The 24,752-nt window shown below is 42.2% G+C and overlaps 1 protein-coding gene and 3 pseudogenes across 1 annotated transcript; all 4 read right to left on the bottom strand.

Annotated features, from left to right (window-relative positions):
• Positions 1-1,104: 1,104 nt before the first annotated feature.
• On the bottom strand, positions 1,105-3,201 carry LOC123409520 (two-component response regulator ORR25-like). The gene is made up of 4 exons (XM_045102392.1): positions 2,794-3,201; positions 2,632-2,708; positions 1,233-2,297; positions 1,105-1,137 (listed from the first exon to the last, which is right to left on the bottom strand). Exons 1-4 carry the CDS (start codon positions 3,143-3,145, stop codon positions 1,105-1,107), a joined length of 1,527 nt encoding a protein of 508 aa, XP_044958327.1. The 5' UTR covers positions 3,146-3,201.
• A 2,027-nt stretch (positions 3,202-5,228) lies between these two features.
• LOC123409519 lies at positions 5,229-5,726 on the bottom strand (annotated as a pseudogene).
• Positions 5,727-18,464: 12,738 nt separating this feature from the next.
• On the bottom strand, positions 18,465-19,539 carry LOC123407087 (annotated as a pseudogene).
• A 2,736-nt stretch (positions 19,540-22,275) lies between these two features.
• LOC123409518 lies at positions 22,276-24,504 on the bottom strand (annotated as a pseudogene).
• Positions 24,505-24,752: the final 248 nt, after the last annotated feature.

Genomic DNA, 24,752 nt, shown 5'->3' with positions numbered 1-24,752 from the left:
CTGAAGACGGACCGGTGGAAGATGACGGTGACAACACACGAGTGCGTCAGATTGGTTTTCTGCCCTACACCCGGTATGTGGCAGATGGCTCGACCGGCTCTGCTGGGGCTCCCGGTTTTTTATGTTAGGATTAGGTAACTGGTCTGGGTATGTGGCCCAACTAGCACCCCTTCATCATATGGATAGGAGTAGCGACAGCTGTTGCGAAGTTGGAGGATTCAGACATATTGTTGTAATACTTTGTAAGGTCCTCAAGAATAATCAATAAAATGGCCGCATGCATCTCCGAGATGCAGAGGCCGGGGGTCATCCTCCTTTTCTAAAGAAAACTGCCCTACTCATGAGGACTGGTACAATAGCTTATCTAGCAGGACGGGATTCTGAAATTAGCCAACCTTGTGATGTTGTGGAGTGGGATAATATGTGCAAAGATACTAAGGATGCCAATCTCTTCAAGGTTTCATAGAAGTTCTCAAAGGCCCCCAGCGTTTTCTTTATGACTTTGTCAAGGGAGTGTTAGAGAACTTCTTCCTCCCCTAGCATGTGCTGCTCTCACTTAAAACTAAAGTGTTCCTTGGCATCTTGTATGGGAACGTTGCCTATTGGCAATCAGGTTGCTATGAGACATGGCCCTTCTAATGCCTTGTGCGTTCTTAGTGGGCTGGGAGGAAACGTTGATGATATCTTCTTCTCATGTATCCTGGCAAAGTTGATGTGGCTCGCGTTTGAAAAATGTTAATTGTGCCTAAAAACCTCTAGCTTATCTAATTTCTTTGTCATTGACAAAAGTGTTTCCTTTTTGCAATTTAACATTATTTGGATGTGATTTTGGTGCTTCGCTGGTCCTTCTGGACGGCGCACGATAAGATAGTCAGATAGTTGCATTTTCAACCTTTAGAAGTTTCCACCATAAAACATGTATTAGGCACAACATTCTGGTGTTTATGCTCGTTGTGCAGAATACGTCAATTCCCAATTATGCAAGAGGACGTGTATCTCAAAGAACCATTGGGTTATGAAAATGGCTAGACATCTCACTATGTTTGCAAACTTTTCAAAACACACTATCACCTTAAAGAGGCCACTCGAGCATGGTACTCTCGATCAAGCATCGATAGCATCATCTCCAGTGAAATCCTACATTGAGAGAAAAGTGTTATTTAAATTACACAAGTCCAACTTAACAATTCATATACAACACATAGATTTATACGAACGAGAAAATTTCTTACTTCCATGTGTATGTTGGCAAATATATCATCCATTGAGAAGGCATTGATTTCATTAAGTTGATCATTAAATTGTTCTTGATCAAGTGTGCCTTCTTGCATAGGAAGAATGCCAGCTCCATCCCCGCCATCAAGCAACTGAGTTAATGAGACGAAACTATTTGTCTGATGGCTGGGACGTGTCGAAGTAGTTCTTCCGCCGTTGACCATATGAGTCTCTTTCGTGGAAGTTCTACTTGCACAAGGTGCAGAGCTACCATTCAACATCATTCCTGCTGAGCTTGTGTTACTTTCCATGTCGAATGGTGCCATCTGCTCAATGTAGCAGGTCGCCAATTTAGTGATGCTCCCATCATTAACCATCTGATATGGTGCCACTGGAGCACTACTATGCGCATTTAGCATCCCTGTGGAGCTTGGGTTGCTAGCTACATTGAACGCAACCATTTTATCACTAAAGGCTCCCATTGATGTTGTGTTGATTATGAATGGTGCCATTTCATTTTGTAGATGCAGCTGGCCAGATGACATTCCAAAGCTCTCTAGTTGGTTGATCCTTGGGATATCCACCTGTGATGGGACAAGAGACCTCCCACCACCACCTGTTGTTTTTGGAAATGAACTTTGAAGAGTGGAAGGAGTTTTTCCTTTGCATGTCTCCATTAGCTTGCCACGCATCAGGTTTGCATATGAATTGCATGAAGGAAATTCATCTAATATTATCTCATTGGGTATGTTGTTGTATAGTCTGATGGAAGGATCACCAGAACTGGCAAATCTACTCACATCCGGCGGTTGTGGCCCAATATAACTTGACATTCTACCACCATGAAGGAATGACCCCATGGAGAAGTTGCCTTGGATATTTTTTGTCTGAGCAAAGTGACCCATTGCACCATAATTATCTGTACTCCAAGAGGCAATGTCACCAGAGGCCACACTCCATCTTTCATGTTCAGGATTATGCATGAAATTGCTCTGGTTTTTCATGTTGTGCCATGAGTTCCTTCTTCCATAAGTATCACCAGAGGAATTTGACTTGACTCTTTTTAAGTACAACCTATACTTCTGAAATAAAAAGATAGACAAGATAACAAGGTATGAGATGTACGCTCATCGGAAAATAAATAAATGTAAACATGTGGGTATGAACAAAACTGAAGATGCTGCATGGGTTCAAAAACTCATAAAAATGTGGAGCATCACTATATGAGATAAGCCACACATTTTAAGGGATACAAATAATTAAAATTACACATACATAGATGATAGGTGCATAACTAGAGCTCTGACTGATATGTTCCCCACAAAATAAAAGCTTGCACTTATATATGATAAAATGTTAGACTAGGAATAATAGTAACATGAACATAGAAATTAAGCATAAATGTCAAAAATAAACCTGTAGATGACTCGCAATACTCTCTCTAGTGAGGTAATCCACATTCATCAGCTCCCATATCTTTTTTGGAGCAGCCCCTACAATTACGTAAAAATAATTATATTGAAAATATAGAGTAGCAACAAGCATTGTGTCGATGAGGCATAAGATGTGAATTCTTACTATTCAGACCAATCTCGTTGATAGCTTCTAGGAACTTGTTATGCAACGCAATGGTCCACTCTACCCTTGGCTTTTTCTGGGTTGTGGATATGTATGTGCTCTCTTTGTTCTTGCTAGAATCATCTCCACCATTAATCCTATTTCTCGAGCCCTCACTCTTGGCAGCAGTCCATTGTTGAACTCTCTGGTCATCATTGTCATCATCACTGATGTGGCTTGTTGCTTCAGGATTTCTCCACCTTTTAACATGTTGCCATATGTTTTTGAGCTTGTGGGTACGCACTGGCTTCACCATAAAGTCGCACGCCCCATGTTCTATCCCTTTCATCACAGCCTTCTTCTCGTAGTCCATGGAGAGCACTACATGCCATATGATGAGTGACTTAGATTTAGGATTTGGGAATTCACAAAAATCTATGAACTGAACATCTCTTTTGGTCAAAGTGCCTATAGACAGGAAAGGTAGTTCAACGTCCAGTAGGAAGATACAAAAATAATGGCTAAAACAACAACAATAATAATAAAATATGTAAGCCACATCACAAGATGTTCCACCTATAGGGAAATCACATCATCACATCTAACTATGGTGAACCTAAAGATCAAGTACTATTATTTGCAGTCAATCATATTTCTCTAGCATACTAGGTAACATCTATTGGCCCAAGCAATGCTCTACACGTTTTGAGTGATCGCACACATATTAGTTTTAAAATGGTAAGCACCATTGTCAATAGATTTTTTTAATTACAACTAGCTAATTGTCTGTGTGTTGCAACGGGGGCATATATATTTTAAATAATAAATTCCATAATTAACATGATACTCCCATCCAAAGAATGATACTCCCCATAATTAATGTTGTCCACTATTCAATGCCCGGTGATACTTTCATAAATTAATGCTTGCATAATTAACATTTGTAATAATTGTCTAGCTAATTAGTTGCATGCTGCTATGGGCGAGTCAGACATTTTGCAAGAGAGAACTCGGACGATTTTTGGCCACTAATAGTCGCGTGCAAAATAAAACAACTATGGACTCCCTTTAATAGTAGAAATTATGGAAAATAAGTATATGTGGTTGCACTTTCTACAAAAATAATGTATTAATTAATTTGCTTGTTCGAAGTAACTAAATATGCAGTATTGTTGATACTATCCATGGTTAACCTACTCGATGTATGTACTTAAAAGTGGCACTCCTACTTTATATGTTATTCTCAAGGGTATATAGTCATAAGGTCTAAAGGTAACAATCTTAAATATAATGAAGATGAGTACTCCCTCCGTTCAGTTAATTGGCCCCCATCGTATTTTTGGTCAAACTTTGACCATATGTTATACTAACAAAATATAAATTATATGATGCAAAAAATATATTGTTGGTTTTGAATTTGAAAGATGTTTCTTATAGTATAATTTTTGGGACACACAATTTACATTATATTACGTAGATAAACATATGGTCAAACTTTATTCCAAAATAAGATGGGACCTAATAAACCCGAACAGAGGTAGTATTCTTAATAATATCAATACAACATAGGTAATCTCTTAATTTTTAGTATTCATCCACCCTAGCAAACAGATGTGGTGCAATTGTATACTTCGTGTGATTGGTAGGACTCGAATTTTTATATTAGCTTTGGAAACAACTAAATACTACTTGGGCATATCATGCAATATGAATAGATTGAATGGATTATAGCTTTTGTTCCTCGCAAAAAAAAAAGATTATAGATTTTGTTCTTCTGACTGTGATTTTACAAATAATTGAGATTGTATAAAATTAAATTCTAGATAGTCCATAAATACATATATTGAACACGTGGATAGTGTGGTCTACATTACTCTGGAGTGGCAGAGATTCTCACTAAGACGAACTTCTCATCTGTAAAACTAAATTCTAGATAGTCCATAAATACACCTATCAAACACATGTGGGATCAACATTATATTGGAGTGGAGCCGGCGCAAACTCTCACTAGGCCAAATTAGCCATTCGAGTGGCCATGTCTCTAGCCTACTAAACACTATCAACCCAGTTAAAAGATAACGATTAATGGGATCTCGTAATCACGTGCTACCATATCCACATGTGTTTCCCTTCCTCACCATCCATCCGATCTGATGAATGGATGGTTAGATAGGATCCCGCTGGTTTGGGCTAGGAACCGACACTATGTCCCCTACTAATGTGTCGCTTCACCTCCGCTCTCCTACCCCACTGGTCATCCAATCGAACAGATGAACGGTTCGATGGACCCCGTTGGTTCGGGCTCTATGGAGATCCCGATCTTTAGAAATTTTCCAAGTTAAAAATAGAGTGTGCGTGCCATGCATATGTATGAGGTTTCATAAAATCGTCCTAAATATATAAGATCTCACATGCTGCCCAAAGAAATTAATATCCTCTCAGGGTATCTCCAAGATTCAGGAGTAAAAGTACATTCTTAAAGAATATTGCCAGTTCATGGATGCAAAAAAGAAAAGTAGGACTTTGGATTGAGCAGTGAGAGTACTGATGACTGGCAGATCCATCTCGAGGCGGATGAGCTCGAGGAGCTTGAAGCCGTCCATGCCCGGCATGCGCACGTCGGTGATCACCAGGTCGAACTGCTGCTTCCCCGCCCTAAGCATCCTCAGCGCCGTCTTTGCATCCATTGCCGTCGTTGCTGCATAGCAGAAAGCATTATTCGCAGAGAAACAAACAGATCACGAGGCTCCGATTCTAATGAATTATGGCGAAGTGGAGAGATCAAGTGACTCACGCTGGTATTTGCAGTGGCGCAAGAGGGCCTCTAGCACCTTGAGGCAGACGCAGTCGTCGTCCACGACGAGCACGCGCAGCCCCTCTGGGAACTTGTCCTCCACCACATCCTCCATCGTCGGCGAGACCCCACCCATCGCGGCCATGTTTTCCGAACTTCTTCTTACCTGGCAAAGCAAATACCATCAAGAAAAACGCCGATTATTAAACAAGGGGACTAGCCATCTTATTAAGAACACAACCCAAAACCTCTACTGAATCCGTCCTTTCCCACCTCCTACAATGACTTCCTCGCTGCAGGCAGAAGAACAGTACGATTTTCAGAGGAGCAGGACTGCAATGGCGAGAAAGGCTGGAGGATTTGGGGGGCTATTTATATGGGGAGACGGGTCGAGGGAAGAGAGTGGAAGTCTTGTGGTCAGAGGTGAAACGCGCTCTCCCGGTGCGTGTATGCATGCAGTAGTTTCTACTCCATAATTTCTGCAGCTACGCTATTTGATCTGGCGAGGTCAATGTGCGTGTCTGCTTGTGCCGTCGGCCCATGGTTCCGTCCCTGAGAGGAGAGTGAAACCACGGGTGGTGTTGCTGTTTTTTGATTTTGTTGTTTTCTCATCTAATGTGGAGCACGAATTATATGATCTGAATTATAAAGGAGAGTATATTTGTGCTTCCTTTGACCGGGAACAGAGATTGTTCATCGTCTCAACAGTCAGATCCCTACGAACGTGAAAATGTGTCTTTGTGCTGGAAAGTGCTCTTCTACACCCAAGCTCAAATGAGCTCGGGTAAACAGTGAATACGAAAAATATTTTAAAAATGTTCAAAACAATCTGAATTTTTTTACAGCAAACTCTGACAAATGTTATAATAGCTTGCAAAATTTCAGTACAAAATCACATTTCTGAAGTCATGGCGAAAAAAACAAAATTAGTGCTCCATAATGCTTCCGAAAGTAGCATTGTCAGAGTTTTAATTTATTTTTTTTGCCATAACTTTCACAAATATGATTTCATGATAAACTTTGCGAACACTTAAAACATTTACCAAAGTTTGCTAAAAATTCAGATTTGTTTAAACATTTCTAAAATATTTTTCGAATTAAATGAGCTCGGGTGCAAAACAATCACGCCCGTTTGTGCTTCCTTTCAACGGTTAGTATGTTCGGTTACTAGGCAAGGTGTGGAGGCCTAAACTCAGGAATACCTTTTCCACTTATGACTTTCTGGAATTATAATATGACAAGGGTATTTTATCTGAAGAAAAACACTTCACGAAAAAAAGTTGAAGGGTGTTTAGGTCTAGCGAGTACCAGACGGATCCTAAGGGCTAGAGCAACATAAATTCGAACGAAATGATTGCATGCTTGGAACATCACTAAACCAATTGTTTATGCTTTGGCCCTTGTTATGAAGTCAGGCCTAGGTATTCAAGAAATAAAAAAATATCGTTTACAAAGAAGGGAGAAAGAAATACAGGGATCGAAAGAGTGGAGTCTTGTAGTCCAGGTGATTTTCATTATAGTTTCTGCCGTTTTTATTTCCATTATCCTCCATAACATTCCCGTTTTTGTAGCCATTCCATTGTCAAATGTCAACGCTCTTGTGGTCCAACGCTGGAGCTAGATGATATCATCTGTATTCCAAAAGAGGCTCTTGGCCTTGTTCAGATCATATCTCAAATTAATACCTCACCTTTATTCTCATGAAATTTGTTTTGGTACACTGCAAAAGTATGTTCATTATCTCGCTAACTGCATCATGTGAATATAAACTAATAGATGATCCGCTGAATGAGTTAGGTGATTTAAAATTCTGAAATAGTTTGACTTGTGTATGTTAAATTATTAATTTATGTATTTTAAATATGTGTAAACTTCTCTTAAAATATACTTTACGGTACGGTGTATATGTGGATTTGTATGCATGTGTTGTTTGCTATTCCTAAATGTGTGTGTGTGTGCGCCCGCGCGCTTGCATGTGTATATGTGTGTGTGTGCGTGTGTGTATAAACATCGAAAATCTAATTTGGCTCCCGGCAGCACGTGCTCCAGCTCGCCAAAAATAATTTTTGAAGTGTCAAAAATCCTAACAATTTTTATATATATTTATAGTCACATCCAAATGCTACTTGCATAGTCTTAAGCCAAAAGGCATGTGCAAAAGAAAAATTCAACAACAAATGTTACCCCAAATTTGTTTTTTTTCAGCGATGAAACACTAAAGCTCCATTTAGCATGATAATTATCAGGCATACTCACGACACTAACACGAATATCCAAAAAAATAATTCATCTGGGAGCAAATAGATGAAAATTTTGCAGATGCAACAGATGACATCTATATAAGGATGTCCAAAATAAATACACCTCAACTATGTATTTTCAAAGTTTCCAAAAACCCAGACTCGGCGGACTCCAATATCCAATCAAACTTTATCGCAAATCCGTTAGACGCAAGCAAGAAATGAAACATGACAAAGCTTACTGATTCTTGGTGCGTCATGCATAAATAGAGAAGCAGTAAAGAATTTGTTTAAGTTTTAGACAAAAATCATATGGTATGATTTAGACAAGTGGAACTCCCAACCATTTAACACTACTAGGAGAAATCTTATAGATAGAAACTTAACAGTAACGCGGTGTAGGTATGCATCGCTACTGCTACTTAGTAGCAGCGCGGGGTACACACCAGCGCTACAGGTATGTATATAGTAGTAACGCTGGGTAGCAGACCGGTGCTACTGCTAAATGGTCCCATTGCCACCCACCGGGGCTGCCCATAGTAGTAGCGTTCTGCTAAAACCAGTGCTACTACTATTCACTTAGAAGTAGCGGGGGAACACTATGAGCGCTGCTACTACGGCCAGCCCGGGCCCAGCTCACCGGCCCAAGTTAGCAGAAGCACGGGTCGGTGACCCGCGCTACTGCTAATCCCACCTTATCTCCAGCGTGCAACGGCCTCACTCTCCCTCTGTACTCTCCCTCTCCATCTACCCCGGTTGCTGCCGCCCGCAGATGCCCCCCCTATGTCTCCTTCCCACCCTTTCCCTCCATCCCTCCCTTCTCCCTCTCTCCCTCCTACCCTCTCCCTCTATCCCTCCCTCCCTCCCACCCTCTCCCTCTCCCTCCATCCCTCCCTCCCTCCCTCTGATACGTCTCCAACGTATCTATAATTTTTGATGGTTTCACACTATTATCTTGTCAAACTTTGGATGCTTTGTATGTCTTTTATATCTTTTTTAGGACTAACTTATTAACTCAGTGCCAAGTGTCAGTTTCTGTTTTTTTTCGTGTTTTGACCCTTTTCAGAGGAGGATTTTAAACGAAGTCCAAATGGAACGAAACTTCCACAAAGATTTTTTTCCGAAACAGAAGACAATCGGAGAACTTGAGAACCAAGGCAGGGGGCCACCAGGGACCCCACAAGCTCCCTAGCCGCGGTCAGGGGAGCTGCGCCTCCCAGGCTTGTGGGCTCCCTGGGCCACCTCTGCCCTAGGTCTTTTGCCTATATATTCCCTAAAATCCCAGAAAAAATCAGGAGATGATCGAAAGTACTTTTCCGCCGCCGCAAGCTTCTGTCTCCGCAAGATCCCATCTGGGGCACGTTCTGGTGCCCTGCCGGAGGGGGGATTCGAATACGGAGGGCTTCTTCATCAACACCATGACCTTTCCGATGATGCGTGAGTAGTTCACCATAGATCTACGGGTCCATAGCTAGTAGCTAGATGGCTTCTTCTCTCTCTTGGATCTTCAATACAAAGTTCTCCATGATCTTCATGGAGATCTATCCGATGTAATCTTCTTTTGCGGTGTGTTTGTCGAGATCCGATGAATTGTGGATTTATGATCAGATTATCTATGAATCTTATTTGAGTTTCTTCTGATCTCTCTTATGGATGATTTCATATCCTTGTAATTCTCTTCGAGTTGTGGGTTTTGTTTGGCCAGCTTGATCTATGATTCTTGCAATGGGAGAAGTGCTTGGTTTTGGGTTCATACCGTGCGGTGACCTCACCCTGTGACAGAAGGGGTAGCGAGGCACGCATCGTGTTGTTGCCATCAAGGGTAAAAAGATGGAGTCTTCATCATTGGTTTGAGTTTCTCCCTCTACATCATGTCATCTTGCTTAAGGCGTTACTCTGTTCGTCATGAACTCAATACACTAGATGCATGTTGGATAGCAGGCGATGTGTGGAGTAATAGTAGTAGATGCAGAAAGTATCGGTCTACTTGTCTCGGACGTGATGCCTATATGTATGATCATTGCCTTAGATATCGTCATGACTTTGCGCGGTTCTATCAATTGCTCGACAGTAATTTGTTCACCCACCGTATTATTTGCTATTTTGAGAGAAGCCTCTAGTGAACACTATGGCCCCCGGGTCTACTCCACATCATATTTTCAGCCTTACTCTTTTACTTCGTTGCACTTTCCGCCTTCAGATCTCACTTTGCAATCAATCTTGCAATCAATCTTGAAGGGATTGACAACCCCTTTATAGCGTTGGGTGCAAGCTCTTTTGTGTTTGCACAGGTACTCTGTACTTGACGAGATTCTCCTACTGGATTGATACCTTGGTTCTCAAACTGAGGGAAATACTTACTGCTCCTGTGTTGCATCACCCTTTCCTCTTCAAGGGAAAAACCAACGCAAGAAAGTCTCCGTCAACGTGTCAATTTCTGGCGCTGTTGTTTGAGAAGTAGCACCCTCCTGCATTGAATTTAGCTTTTGTAACTAGGATTAGAACTAGGATGGATGGATAGATGTCAGGGTTAGAACTAGGATAGTTTTACTATTTTTTTTGAAATGAAAATGTGAAGATATGATTTAAATGAAAATGTACGTAACTTGACTCTGTTTGAACATGTGAAGAAATGAAAATGAAAATGTGAAAATTAAAATTAAAATAAAACCTCCAAGTGGCCTATGTTTTGCTGGAATGTTGATTTATTTTCGTTCCGGCAAATTTCATACGCTCGATATGTTCTATTTTTAGAAAAGGTTATGCCGAAATTTTGTCAGAATAGGAATTAGATGACATTTCGGCAAAACAAAGGCCATTGTTATGTCATTACGCCATAAATGTAATGTTAATTGACTAATGCTTATAAGGTTGACTTTCAGTCTGTCGGAGCTCCTTGTGTGACTTTCAGTATGCTCTTGATGGATTAATACCGACTGTTGTCGTGGGGGTTGCTTCCTCTTCTTCTCTTCTCGCGATATATACCTTCATATATTGCGCAAGGAGAGAAGAATAGGTACGACCATCATCAATGGTCGAAATATTAGTATGAGGAAGTGTCCACCAACATACATCACCATATAGTGTGAGAGAGTGTGCACCATAGACACCATGAGATATGAGAGTTTTTCAAGGAAAGCCTCGACAACTCAACCCATGTTGAATACTTTCTGGTATAATTGTCGTCCATTTTTAATCTTTGAGCCATGAGCAGAGGAAATTTTTGACGACGAGGGGATCCCTGCGTGTCATTTATGCGGCAAAGATCAGGGTCTGTGGACAGGCATCACCTGTGAAACAGCGGGTTCTTCACTCTCAAGCTTGATGAGACCTTTGATGTTTTTACACTACGCAATGATGACAACTATTTTTCCGTAATTAATCACGACTTTGTGTTTCTTTGCTTCAACATGTAATTTATGTTTTTTACAATTCCATTAGTGCATCCCTTGTCATGCAAGATGGTATGTCTTGGAGAAGCTCAATTTCCGAGAAATGGAGAATATCGAGATGAGGAGAGCTCACCTCAGGACTAAACATGGTTTCAAATTTCGGGTTAAACTATACAATGCAGTTAATCACTCGTATTTTGGTTGCTCAAATTGGAAAACTCTAGGCAAGGCATATGGATTTCAGGAGGATATGAAAATAACCTTCGATATTTGTCCTTAAGATGATATTGAAGGTAATATCGACATTTGGATGGATGTCAATATGTTTCCAGTTATACCTCGGTGTGAGTTTGTCAATCATATTTGGTAAGTCATTTGTATTGTTTATTTCAAAATAGTTGGTGTTTATCCATATTAAACTTGTTTATTCATAATTTACAGCTTATTTCCTTTCTTCGAGTGAAACATAGAAGATAGTAGAGAGGACAGACTATACTTGTGAATCACATCTAACTTGGGAGGAGAAGGATTCTCTTGTCACCTTTGTTAATGGTTGCCTCACTACTAGGGACAACACGCATTATGGAGCTGGCCCAATTTATATATTATACATGCCACTAGTGCATAGTTTGAGGGCTGATGAAGTTCACGCAAAAATCTTCATAAGAGTTGCTAACTACACTACTATTACGTAAATTACATTGCTAATTATGCTACTATTATGTAAATTGTATTGCTAACTAGGCTTCTATTATGTTCTTTAACAGAAACTGCCAACTGATGGTGTGCCTCCGTTGATGCATGGTGAAGGTGAGATGACAATTACAAGCCGTATGTGTGTCCCTTTCGTTTTTCAATACTTGACTGAGCACAAACCACGATGAAAACTTCAAATTTAAGCATGGAGAGAAATAAAGAAGGATCGTAAGCCATAAGTTCAAGACCGTTGGATCTCTTTGCTTCATCATGGAGACTTAGGTGTTTTTCTATTTAGTGACATTTCACCTAGGAGAGAGGACTAGGTCCTATGAGAGAGAAGATTTTCTGGTTTATATGACATATATTAACTTGGCATGATCGATTAGGATGATGATGATGATTATGGTGTTTTTCTATTTTATAACATTTTTACTTTGTATAATTAAGATGGTGATGAGTTGTTAGATGATTAAGAGGATGATGAGTTGTTAGATGATTAATAGGATGATGAGTTGTTGAATGATTAAGAGGGTGATAAGTTATGACATGTATTAGATTAAAATTGATGGATGCAAGTGACCAAGTTGAAAAACTAGAAAATATGATGTTGCGATCCGCAACATCATATTTTTCTCTAGTCAACTCGATCGCAGCATCATATTTTTCTCTAGTTCAACTTGATCACTTGCACCCATCCACTTTAACCTAAATATTGTTTTTTGCACAATTATTATTGATGTTTTCTATTAATATGCATAACCATGTACAAATACAGTATGAAAAAAAGAAATATGTGCATTTAGTAGTGACGCAGTTTCTAAAAGCTCGCTACTGCTAATGCACCATTAGTAATAGCGTTGTTTATGAAAGCACGCTACTGCTAACTCAGTTGCCAGTAACGCTGGACCAACCCACGCTACTGCTATGTAAGGATAGCAGTAGCGCGTGCCAACCAGTGCTACTTCTACAAGTTAGTTGTAGCACGGTAGCAGTAACGCGGGCTGCCGCGCTACTGCTAGCCCGAAAACCATCGCTATTGCTAATATTTTTCCTAGTAGTGTAAAACAATTTTTTGGAGAAGAAGTCATGTAATGGCTACCGGTTCTTGTTCCTTTTTGCAAAATATTATAGAGCAATGATATCCTATGCACATGAATAATTATATTGTTAAATACCAATGTATGATCTGACAAATCCTATTACTATGATTTAAGGGTTTTGGTAGCACTTACTATCAATGTGGAAAAATGCTTACAAAATCCTGGACAATGTAGATGAAAGTAGTTAATGTGCCACCCGACAGTGGGAGATGAAAACATAACATGCCACATGACAGAGGGGAAGAAAGGAGTCAAACAGCCACTCGACAAATAGAGATGAAAGGACTTGGCACACTACGGGAAAAATGGAGATGAGATGATTCAACCTGACACATGACAAATGAAGATGAAAGTAGACAATGCACTATGCGACAAATATATGTCGTGAGAACAATAGGTTTGGATTTGAAGGGCCAGATTGGCATGCAATGGTTTCTATATAGAAAGACCTAGAGACGCCACTTAAGCTCATTGCTTCAAATGGAGTCTACGAGAATTCTTCTTTGGTTTTCTATTTTTAGGAAACTTTTTTGGAGAACATGATGACCCATCCAATGGAAATGAAAATTATCTACTTTTTACATTGCTCCTCCTTTTTTCATGTGGTGCATAACCTCCCTTTTCGTAGAAAAGATATCATGTAGATTGTATGCATTGGATTATTCCTTTATTCTTCCAAAAAATATTTCATAGACCATCTCACAGTCAATAGTAGCTCATACGTGCGAGAATTCAGGATTTTTTCAATCCACAATCTTGAGGCATCCAATAAAACGACTATATTCATGGAAAGTCATGCGATATTATACCCTCCATGTTTTTTATAAAACAAAAAGACCATAGACCAACTAGCGAAACTCTTGTTTATTGCCCCCTTCAGAAAGTACATGGGGGAGAACTACCTAGTATCAAATTCACCTGCACGGTAGTAATTCTTGTATATCATTGTATCATTCTGGATTTCTTTGTAACAATGAGCTTATGTGGTGCCCTAGATCTCCCTAAATATAGATTGTTAAGTGCCAATCTGAGCCATCAAATCTGAACGTCTTGGTTCTCAAGATATATATATTTGTCGCATACCATGTTGATTCACTTCATCTCCTTTCATCACGTGTCGCTTTGAATCCTTTCATCTCCATTTGTCGTGTAGTGTGCTGACTCATTTCATCTCTCTTTTTCCCATGTTGCATTGACTACTTCAATTTCCTTTGTCGTGTTCCACTTTAATTCCTTAATTTCATCTCCGTTTGTCGTCTCGCACGTTGACTCCTTGCATATGCATTTTTTCAGTTTTCGTAAGCATTTTCCACAATGCGTTCCTTAATCAAATTGAAAGGGTTTGAGATATCATATGATTGTATCTCCTAACAAAATTATTCATGTGTGTGATTTTTACGATGTCAATACAACAAACCAACAATTAGAGTTCCATGGAAATTCACAGGATGCCAATTCTCTGGTATTTTTGTGATTAAAAAAATCATATGATCGAAGATGACCCACCTTGTGTACATCACACATAGTTTCATCTATTCTTCTATCATTTAATGGTGACGATACGAAATCCATTAGATTATCTTGCTGTTGTTTAGGTGCATCAAGATTTCTTTCTGCTATACATCTATGTCTACAACTGTGTGAGTACTAAGGGTGATTAATTATGCAAATAAAGTAATATAGAACCACTTACTATCTTCAGAGGAAAATTCACCAAAGTCGATTATTTGTGTCCAATGGAGAGGCATTGAAAACCAAAACTTTTGGAGTTAGATTGTTGGATCAATAGACATGGAGGTAAATTTAGGTGGAGAGATCCCCTTTCATCATTTTATAGTGTAGATTCCTACAATCATGTAAACCAAGCTAATCATACAAAAGGTTTCGGTTTGTAGTTTATCTCTAGTTCTTTTATGGACCTTGAGCCTTTTACCCAGCCGTTGTAATCTCTATTGTATGGCTCGGTCAATATAAGACCATCTTGCCTTATGAGGCTCAATATGCTTTGACCTATCGGTATCATGATTGAATAAATAGCTACCCTTTTCAAGATTCATATCAGTGGCATCATCTTTTTCCTCCATCCCTACTTCCCTCAGTCAATAAATATCAGAAAACTCACAAGGGAACCTTACGTTATGTGGGAGCACAGGTCTTCCTCACAGATCGTGGTGCGCAACTCAGTAGTTATCTTGATGGATCTCCCCCGACACCATGCAAGGAAACAACCAACAAGGAAAAAAGAGTGAACCTCCAATCCAGCCTATGTTGTTGGCTTAGGACTAACTAGCAAAATGGCCCGTGCGTTGCAACGGGAGAAAAAAAAACATAAATTTCAATGATGATGACCACATTATGTTCACACATCATCGCTTGCTTTTGAAATTTTGTGCACAAATGCAAGAAAATGTTTCTTCTTTTAAACTTATTCACAAGTTGAAGCAATCTTTACATTTTCAAAAAAAAATCATGGTTGTCAAAAATCTTGGTAACTCAAAGAATTATTCTTAATTTCAAGATTTTTTTTCAAAAACATAAAATAATAATCCGATCCATCCAACAGTTAATTCTTCAAAAATCACACGGGTATATTTTCACAAAGACTTAGAAGCATTAATGTTTAACTACATACATTAGATCTTTCATAAACAATTTTTCAAATATGAGAAAAAATTTAAAATCGGGAACATTTTTTACAGTTACCAAACATTTACTAAAAATCGTGAATATTTTTTATATTTCAAACGGGTTTAAATATTTTCTTTTGAATTGGCGACCAATTCTAGAAAAGACGAACATAATTTTTTATGTTGGAGGATTTTACTTTAACTCACAAAGCTTTTTGAAACGCATGAAGTTTTTCTGAATAAACAAACATTTTTATAAGTTAGTAATATATTTATTAAATTCACGGACATTGTTTTGGAATTTGCAAAAAATATTATAAAAATCCAGCGCCTTTTTTGAATCCACAAACATTTTATGTTTTCGTCAAAATTTTAATTCAAAATTCCTATTTTTTAATATGCAAATGCTTTTGTAATTCTAAGTTATTTAAATTAGAAACAAACAAAAATGGAACGGAAAAACTTAAATAAAAAATGAAACTATCAAATTAGGCATTAGCTATTTTAAAACTTTTAGGACATTTTTAAATGCATTAACATATTTTGAATTAGAAAGCATTTTGTTAAATGTGTTTAATAATTTTTAATACATGGAGTTTGATTTGAAATTGTGGACTTTTCTTATTTTACAAACATTTTTTCAAACTTGCAAATATTTTATTGTATATGCGAGCATTTTTTACAAAACTCCGAGCAGTTTTTGAAGTCACAAACATTTAATTTTTTTTAAATATGTTGATTTAGAATTTTCAGTTTATTAAAAATTTAAAGGTTATTTGAAGTTCTAAATTATTTAAATTAGAAAAATTAAATGGAACTGAAGATAAATAAATAAACGGAACTAAAAAAACTGGCGCCTGTGCATGGGCCGGCCCATACGGTGTGTTGTATATTCTCCCAGGGTGCATATCGTAATATAGGAGTTTTTCCATGGGCCGGCCCAGTCCGATATTTTTCGCTTTGTGAAACGTTTTCTATTACTTACCGGTGGCATGGTGGGTAATTTATGCAAACGTCAGGAGCAATTTTTCATGACGTACCACAGAAGCAATATGTGCTTTATTAATAGGTAGAGATAAAGATACGTCCTAGAAGATATTTTCAATTTCCACAAATCCGGACCATGCTTGAGAATATCTTCTCATGCCAATTTTGAACACAAGTCATCAGTAGCAAGATAAGGATTGCCAACATTCATGTGGGAAACATGACAGGCATTGAGTATTTCTCTAATGTGAAAGCTGTCGAAGATGAGCTCTTTTCCATTGGTAAGCATGTCCATAACAATTACTCCCTCCGTTTCTAAATATAAGTCTTTTAAGATATTTCATTATGAGTCTACATACGGAGCAAAATGAGTGAATCTATACTTTAAAGTATGTCTATATACATCCGTATGTAGTCCACTAATAAAATCTCTTTAAAGACTTATATTTAGGAACGGAGGGAGTAGATGATGTCATACCTACTAGCCGGGCTCGATGTAAATAATACTCCCCCACAAGTGAGCTCTTTTTTAATGAACCGGGATCCTCCGGGGTGACTTGAATTTTTTTTAAAAAAAGGTCTGAGATACCCTTGGAGTAGGACTCGAAGTAGTTCCCGAATCAGGAGGCCAGACAGACTCAAACTCTTCCAGCAAAGAAAATTGGGTCCTAACAGGATGATTGCATCTGCCGTAACTGAAGAAGACAAGTGAAGCTCACCAGAATAGACGTACAGTCTCATATGAGTCCTCACTCTGTCTGTCATATATGTGGTTCTGCATATACAGAAATCCTGAACATAAGTGAAACAAACCAAACCACAAGTTGGGCAAAAATGCGAAATGATCACTCTGTTTGTTGTTACAAACCCCAACACAACTCAGGTAAAGTAAACCAAGTTTTCTGGGTATAGAAATCCTGACCATGAGTGAGGCAACTTAGCTTGCTCTGTCACTAGAACCCAGGAACAGAGCAATACAAATGTGGAGCCCCCAGATTCCCAAAGATGGACAAGAAATGCAACCATTAAACGGAAGGAAGTATGCCAATTAAATCTCTCAATTAAGTATCTTGTAACTGGTCTAGCTTTCTTTTTCGTCATGACCAGTCCATATACAGATAATTTTTCCACTAAGAACGCAACTAGTCTAGCTTTCTTTTTCGTCATGAAACTTGAAGGTAGGCTGCAGAAAGATCACAAGAGGGGCAACTTAATTGCTAGCTATTCGACATCAAGTCTGGATAGGTTTTGTAGTCTGCGCATGTCTTGCTCAAAAAATTCTCAAAGTGGAAACTAATGTGTTGGGTTTAGTCCCACATAGGTTGTGGGAGGAGGCATAACACGATTTATAAGGATGAGGGTGTCCCCTCCTAACAGCCTAGTCTTTTGGAGGAAGAGGGTTTAAGGCCTGTCATAAGTTGGTGTTGCTCTCTCGGTAGACTCACGGGTGGTCGGTCATGGTTGATGGGCTGGAGACGCTGGTATTAGCGGGCTCATTGGTGACCGATGTGTGAGGGGGAGATTCTTGGGTTTAGTCCCACATCGATTGTAGGAGTAGGCATAACACGACTTATAAGGATGAGGGTGTCCTCTTCTAACATGCTAGTCTTTTGGGGGGAGAGTGCATAAAACAGAAACAGTAAATGTACTGCTAGTCAACAGAGCAAAACATATCAGAGAATGTTACGGATATATCATAGGTTCATATAACAGAGCAGAACATATCACAAAATTTTTGCGAAACTTACCTTCTCCAAAAGATATCTAAGAACTTGAGAAATAGACAAACTAATGTCAGGTTGCTAAGGTTTCAACTTAAGTAACTAAGCTCAAGTTATTCCACGATCAGCATACTAAACTTTGCGAATCTTAGCTGCTTTCTCCCATATATCTGCAATGATAGTAGGGCATTCCCTTTTTAGTTGCTCATACCCTTTACTTGCCACCACCACATCAACCATCGTATCCGAAGAGTTCATAAACTCAATGCAAGCATCTTTGAGCTGGCTGCAATGGTGCTGGTCGGCTAGAGCTAATGTAGTCGCCACAGTCTCAGCATAAAGAACCTCACAGAGCTTGCTCTCGCACATCAATTTCATCCTCTCCATGGCATACCTATCTGCAGCGACATGCAAATGCCTGAGCATTTCTTCATCCTCGTCGTCACTGAGTTCATACATCGGAGGCAACGAATCCTTGTGGATGAAGTGAAGCAGTCCTCTGAAAGCAGCAGGCTGCATGTCTTCAACGGTTATGCTGCGCCTCTGTTCGTCCCTCATTGGCCCGTAGAACTCCGCCCTGAAGACCGCTGAACGCATCGCGAGGATGATCTTATGAGCTGAGAAAACCTCGCCCTTCACACTGAAAGATACATCAACTCCCTCCCTGGCCTCCAGCAGGCTACTGAGATTATGGAACAGATCGGACGGCGGCACTCGGACCGCAACGTTCATCCTCGGCTCCTCCGCCTGCGCCTCCTTGAACTTGATCACCGTAAGATTGCACTGGATGCAAAGAATGTCGTCCACAATACACTCTCCAAGTTCACTCTTCGTCCAGGATTTGTCAACGCCCCAGGTCGCGGCTGCATTATCACGGGTGTCGAAAACCAACGGGTCTGTCTGGCTAGGGTTTGATCGGGCATAAGGCAGTGGTGGTGGAGGCTGTGTGGTGGCCTGGTCGACCAGCCACATATCGTAGAGCACCCTCACCTCCGTGCTCGAGGTAGACCGACACCCAGCCATTGCTGTCCTCCCTGTAACCGTCGGGGTAGAAGCCGACGGCGAAGGTGGCGGACTGGATGAACTTGCCGACCCCGAAGCCCCTGTGCAGGCTGTACCCGTCGATCTTGAAGACGTGCGTCCCGTGCACAGTCTCCGGGGCGCAGGTCGAGGCGGTCCTCGTGACGGAGCTCTCCGACGCGGCCATCGCGGGCCGCGCAGAACCTTAAGCGCGGCGGCGGCGGCGCGACGGTGATCGGGGCCGCGGGCAAGGGGAATGGCGATGTGGAGGGAGAGCGGCGCCGCGGCGGCTAATAACGAACGGCGGCGAGATGGGGAAATGGGGACGAAGATTCGTGCGAAAAAGGAAGAGATTTGGGGATGTTATCTCGGCCCAGTCTAAACCCAAAGCCTGAAACCACGCACACAGCAGCGTGTTGCTCCATTGGGCTTTTTGAGTTAATGTTAACTAGTAAATTTGCACGTGCAACGCACGTTATAATCTTAACATAAAAAATTAACGTCCATTCAAATTAGAAGATATACATACTTGGACAAAATAAACTAATTTTCATCTTAAGGTTATATTCATAAAAATTCTCACATGTCGACTTGATGAAATACTCAGATTTTTTTATCCAATAGATAATTAACCATTTGTGCACACTGAGAAAACATGTTCACATACCTTTGAAAAAGCTATGAATATTATTTTATGCTGAATATGAGAATGCCAAGGGCCACGACACTGCTTTTTGGTAGGAGACAAACATCCCAAAGATTATGATGATGTTGCTTAGTACACCAACAATACATGATAAAGAGAAAGGATTTGTTTAACATGACAAAGAAAAAAAGCGGATAGCAAAGCGCATGCCAGCTTCTTGATTAAATACATTCAACTTCGTTATATAAATGAAACAACCTTTTAAATATTATAGCCAAAGTCGTAAACCGAGATGCGTAGATTTATGTATTACCCGGTGGGTAGCTCGGTACCGAATGTAACAAACTAAATGCAAGGGAGATATGAGAGCATCTCCAGCCGTGCCCCCAACAGCCTTCCCGGACCATTTTTTCCGTCGGCGGGCAAAAATGGGCCAAGTCGTGCCCCCACGAGCCCGTTTTTCGCCGGCCCGGATCGAAATTGGCCTCGGCGGTCCCAACCCAAACCCAGCGCGCTCGGGGCGCCCAAGGGCGTCGGCGGAAACGTTTTTGGCACGAAAAAAAATGAGCCTGCCGAGTCAGTGACTGGGCGCGCGGTCGTCGTTCTCGTCGCCTCGTTTCCCGCGAGAATCAATGCGAAGGCTGCGCCGCCGGTCAGCCTTCCATTGATTCCTCATGGGCGGTGCAGTGAAGGCGCGGGGTAACACGCGTCTCGGCGACGCATGTACCGTCGGTTTCTGCCACGCGTTCACACACCGCCGCTCCGCGTGCCCACCCGCCCGCGGTTATATAAGGCGACCTCCCCTCGTCAGTGGCTACACACCTCTCCCGCCGACGCTCTCTCCTCTTCTTCTTTGCCACCGGCCCCTTCTCTCCCTCTCCTCCCCCAAAAGAGATGGATGAACGCTACCTCCGCGACGGTGCGGCCGCCAATGGCTTTGGCCGTTGGCACCTCCGTGAGGACGAGGCCCGCCTCCTCTACGAGGTGGACTACCGGGCGCCATCGGACATGAGGGTGTCAGGGACCTGGAGGTTGAGCATCGGCGGCGTCCCGGTGCCACCACCACCCACCGGAGCTGACCGGCGTGCGGAGATCGCGCGCATCCTCTCCGACCCGTCGGAGAGCTCGCGCAACCTCCCGCGGTACGCCCACTACAACAACACGCTGTGGACGGCGTACTTTGAACACCATCATGTCGACCAGCTCGCCGCCACGAACGGGGTCGAGCCCCGCGACCGCCATAACTCCGAGGGACGGTGCCGATGGTGAGGCATTCCCGGCCGCACCTTTGGAGGCTGTACTCGAGCACATCGAGGGCGGCAACACGCCCAGGTACGACTATCCACCGCCACCAAACTTCTCCCGCCGTCACGGCAACTCCTGGACGCCGAGGAGGATGGAGATGGTGACGTACTACAAGCTCCTCGGCATGTAGAAGGCGGCGGTGTAGGGCGGTAGCTAGGGGCGACGACTCGGTTTTGGTCGAATTTTGGTCGAGTTTATTTTTTTTCAAAAAATATTTGAGGCGACTTTTGAGGTGGTGAGTGAGAACCTGAGCCCCCGGGACGTTTTTTTTTCACCAGCGTGCCCCCAAGCGACGCTATTTTACGCCTTTGGGGGGGGGGGGGGGGCTTAACGGCTGAAAATGCTCTCGGAAGTACAAGTCGTATAAAAAATAGACACAACTTTTGCCTCTTTATTGCCAATCTAATGCATGTTTAATTCACTAGTTAGCATGCATGTACAACGCACGACTAACCGAATAATTTATAAATTGATTTTTATATTAAAATTTTAGTATATATATATATATATATTGCTTTTTAGCATAAACGTTTTTGAGCTGCAAGCCACTAATGATGTTGAGAAAAAGGTTGAGAAACTGCAGAAAAAGGTTGAGAAAATATATTTGTGTCATTCTAGCTTCCTGCGTACCAAATCCTTTGTAACATTGTCACTCGTCTCAACGCTAACAGCAATTCAGTGTCATCTTGGTTTCCAAATTGAAATCTACAGAATCAGATCTTGTATAGATCATACCATCATTGTATTGGATTTGTTTCATTTTGGATATCACCTTTACACACCTTGGGATTTTCCTTTTGACTTCATGACACCATCACTTTGGACAACCCTTTGTGAGGCAAAAATTGCTGGGACGTAGAAAGCTGGGACCTCAAAGGGCATTCTGATGAAGTTTTAAATGCTCCACCATTCAAGACATGCAACTGAATGACTGCTAGTACAAAACAAAACTGAGAGGTCATGAACCAGACTCTAGTTTTGCTGTCACCAAAAATCTCCACAGCTGCACTGTCCATTTTTGAAATGATGAAACATGTTGGCATCTCTGACGATTATATCCCTTCTCCTTACTAAGCTCATGTACTTGATAACAGTATGGCAATCTCCACACACACGGAGATTCTTTGTAACAAAAATGTCCTTATCTTCGCTAAGAGTGAGGATACCGAAAGCTATTGCTAGCTTTTCGCTGTGATAAAGAAGTGCCTTCTCCTTTTCCTCTTCCTCAAGATCTTGTAGAACAAAACTGGTATCAGCCTGGTAACCCAGTTTATTAATATCTACCAGGATGTTATGCAGCTCTTGGTGTATCTCAGGTGACCGTGGATGAGATCTGTCCCCGCCAATAAATGCATGTAGGGAGCCATTTATCTCGATCCAACTACAGCCAGGGCTCTTCTTGAACCCCTTCTCCTTCTGTATTATTCGAACTTCTGCTGCCGCATCGAACCTCCCAGCAGCGCTGAATATGTTGGACAGCAGAACAAAGTTGCCAGTCCCCTCAGGTCCTAGTTTCTGGATCACCCTAGCCACTTGCTTTCCTAAATCGATGTTTTTATGAACCCGGCAAGCTGCAAGCAGAGCTCCCCATACACGAACGTCTGCTTTCATTCGCATGAACTGGATAAACTGATAGGCTTCATCAAGGAAACCCCCCCGCCCAAAAGATCAACCATGCTAATATAGTGCTCCATCCTTGGAGTTATACCATACTTCTGCGCCATCATGTGAAACCAGCGTTTCCCTTCAGTCATGAGCCCGGAATGGCTGCACGTCGAAATTAGGCAGATGAATGTGACGCCATCGGGCTCACAAGCATGATTCTTCATGTCTAAGAACAGCGCAGTGACTTCTTTTCCGAGCCCATGGATTCCATATCCTGCTATCATAGTATTCCATGACACGATATCCCTAGACGACATCGCATCGAAAATCTGCCTGGAGAAAGCAATCCTTCCACACTTTGCGTACATGTCAATCAAGGCATTACAGATAGAGGTTTCTGGTGCCATTCCACGAACTATGACAGAACCATGGCTGCACTTGCCATGCTGCAAAGCCGCCAGGTGTGCACAAGCTGGGATGAGTGACACCATTGTGCCAACATCCAGCTCTACATTGCAGACCTGCATCTTCCCGAAGACAAGAAAAGCTGCATTCGCCATGCCATTCTGCACATACCCTCACACGAGCACACTGTAAGAGACCGTGTCCTTGGTGGCCATATCATTAAAAAGTGCGGTAGCTTCGTCGATCAACCCAACCTTAGCATACATCGAGAGGAGTGAGTTCCCTGCAGTCAGGTCAGATTGCAGCCCAGATTTCGCAAGCAAGACATGCAGCTGTTTACCAATGCGGACATCAGCCAGGCTGGCGCAGGCTCTAAGAGAGCTGGCGACAGAGGTCGGAGAAAGGAAGCCCAGTCCTTGTGCCAGCATGTCCTTGAACAGAATAAAGGCCTCCAGCATCCTGCCGCACACCACAAAGCCTCCGATGATGGCGCTCCAAGTAACATCGTTCCTAATGGCCATGGCCTCGAAGACCCTCAGAGCATACAGCAAGTTCCCGCACTTTGCGTACATGTCCAGCAGTGCGGTGCCGACGAGCACCCCGTCCTTGTCGTGGAGAGAGGCGCGGACGCTGTAGGCATGCACAGGGGCGGAGCGCGCTCTGCTGGGCGAGCAGAGGAAGGAGCGCGACGAGGGTGGAGGCGTTAGGCCTGAGGCAGGCGCGGCCCTCCTGCATGTGGAGGAGGCACTCCAGTGCGTGTCCGTACATGCCGTGGAGCGCGTAGCCGGCGACCATGACATTCGAGGCGACGGCGTCCCTGGCGGGCATGGCGTGGAAGACGGCGTTGGGAGGGCGGAAGCGGGCGCACTTCATGTAGAGGTCGATGAAGGCGGTGGATACGAAGAGGTCGGCGTGGAGGCCAGCGCGGGCGGCGAGGCGGTGGTTGACGCGGCCTGCGCGCAGGTCGAGCAGCGCGGAGCAGGCCTTGAGGACGAAGGGGAAGGTGTACTTGTTGGGCGGGCTGCGGCCGTCGCGGAGCATGGCGGCGTAGAGCGCGAGCGCGCCGGCGGCGTGGGCGGGGCCCCGCCAGGAGTAGGCCCGGATGAGCGCGTTGTAGGCACACATAGATGTATTTTGAAGTGCGATTACATGCTGCAGGACGGGTGGTGGAGGTGGAGCACGGTCAGTCATGAAAATTTGCTAAGTGCACACATAGATGTATTAGGTAAATGCTGGCTGTTGGATTAGGATTTATGGGACTAATTGTGTGGTGCAGATTGCTTCATGTATTTTGTTGTACTAATTGCTGGGTGCACATAAGAAAGTTCTTGTTTGCTTGTTTAATAGTAGTATAGATGAAGCCTGAATCCTTCTACACCACATCCTTACGCACAATACCACAACATCCATCACCCCTTCTTGAAATTTCAAGAACTATC

The sequence above is a fragment of the Hordeum vulgare genome, chromosome 7H (genome assembly GCF_904849725.1).
Source record: "Hordeum vulgare subsp. vulgare chromosome 7H, MorexV3_pseudomolecules_assembly, whole genome shotgun sequence".
NCBI classification, from domain to species: Eukaryota; Viridiplantae; Streptophyta; class Magnoliopsida; order Poales; family Poaceae; genus Hordeum; species Hordeum vulgare.
Note: the sequence above shows the minus strand (reverse complement) of the source record. Positions and strands in the feature narration are given on the sequence as shown.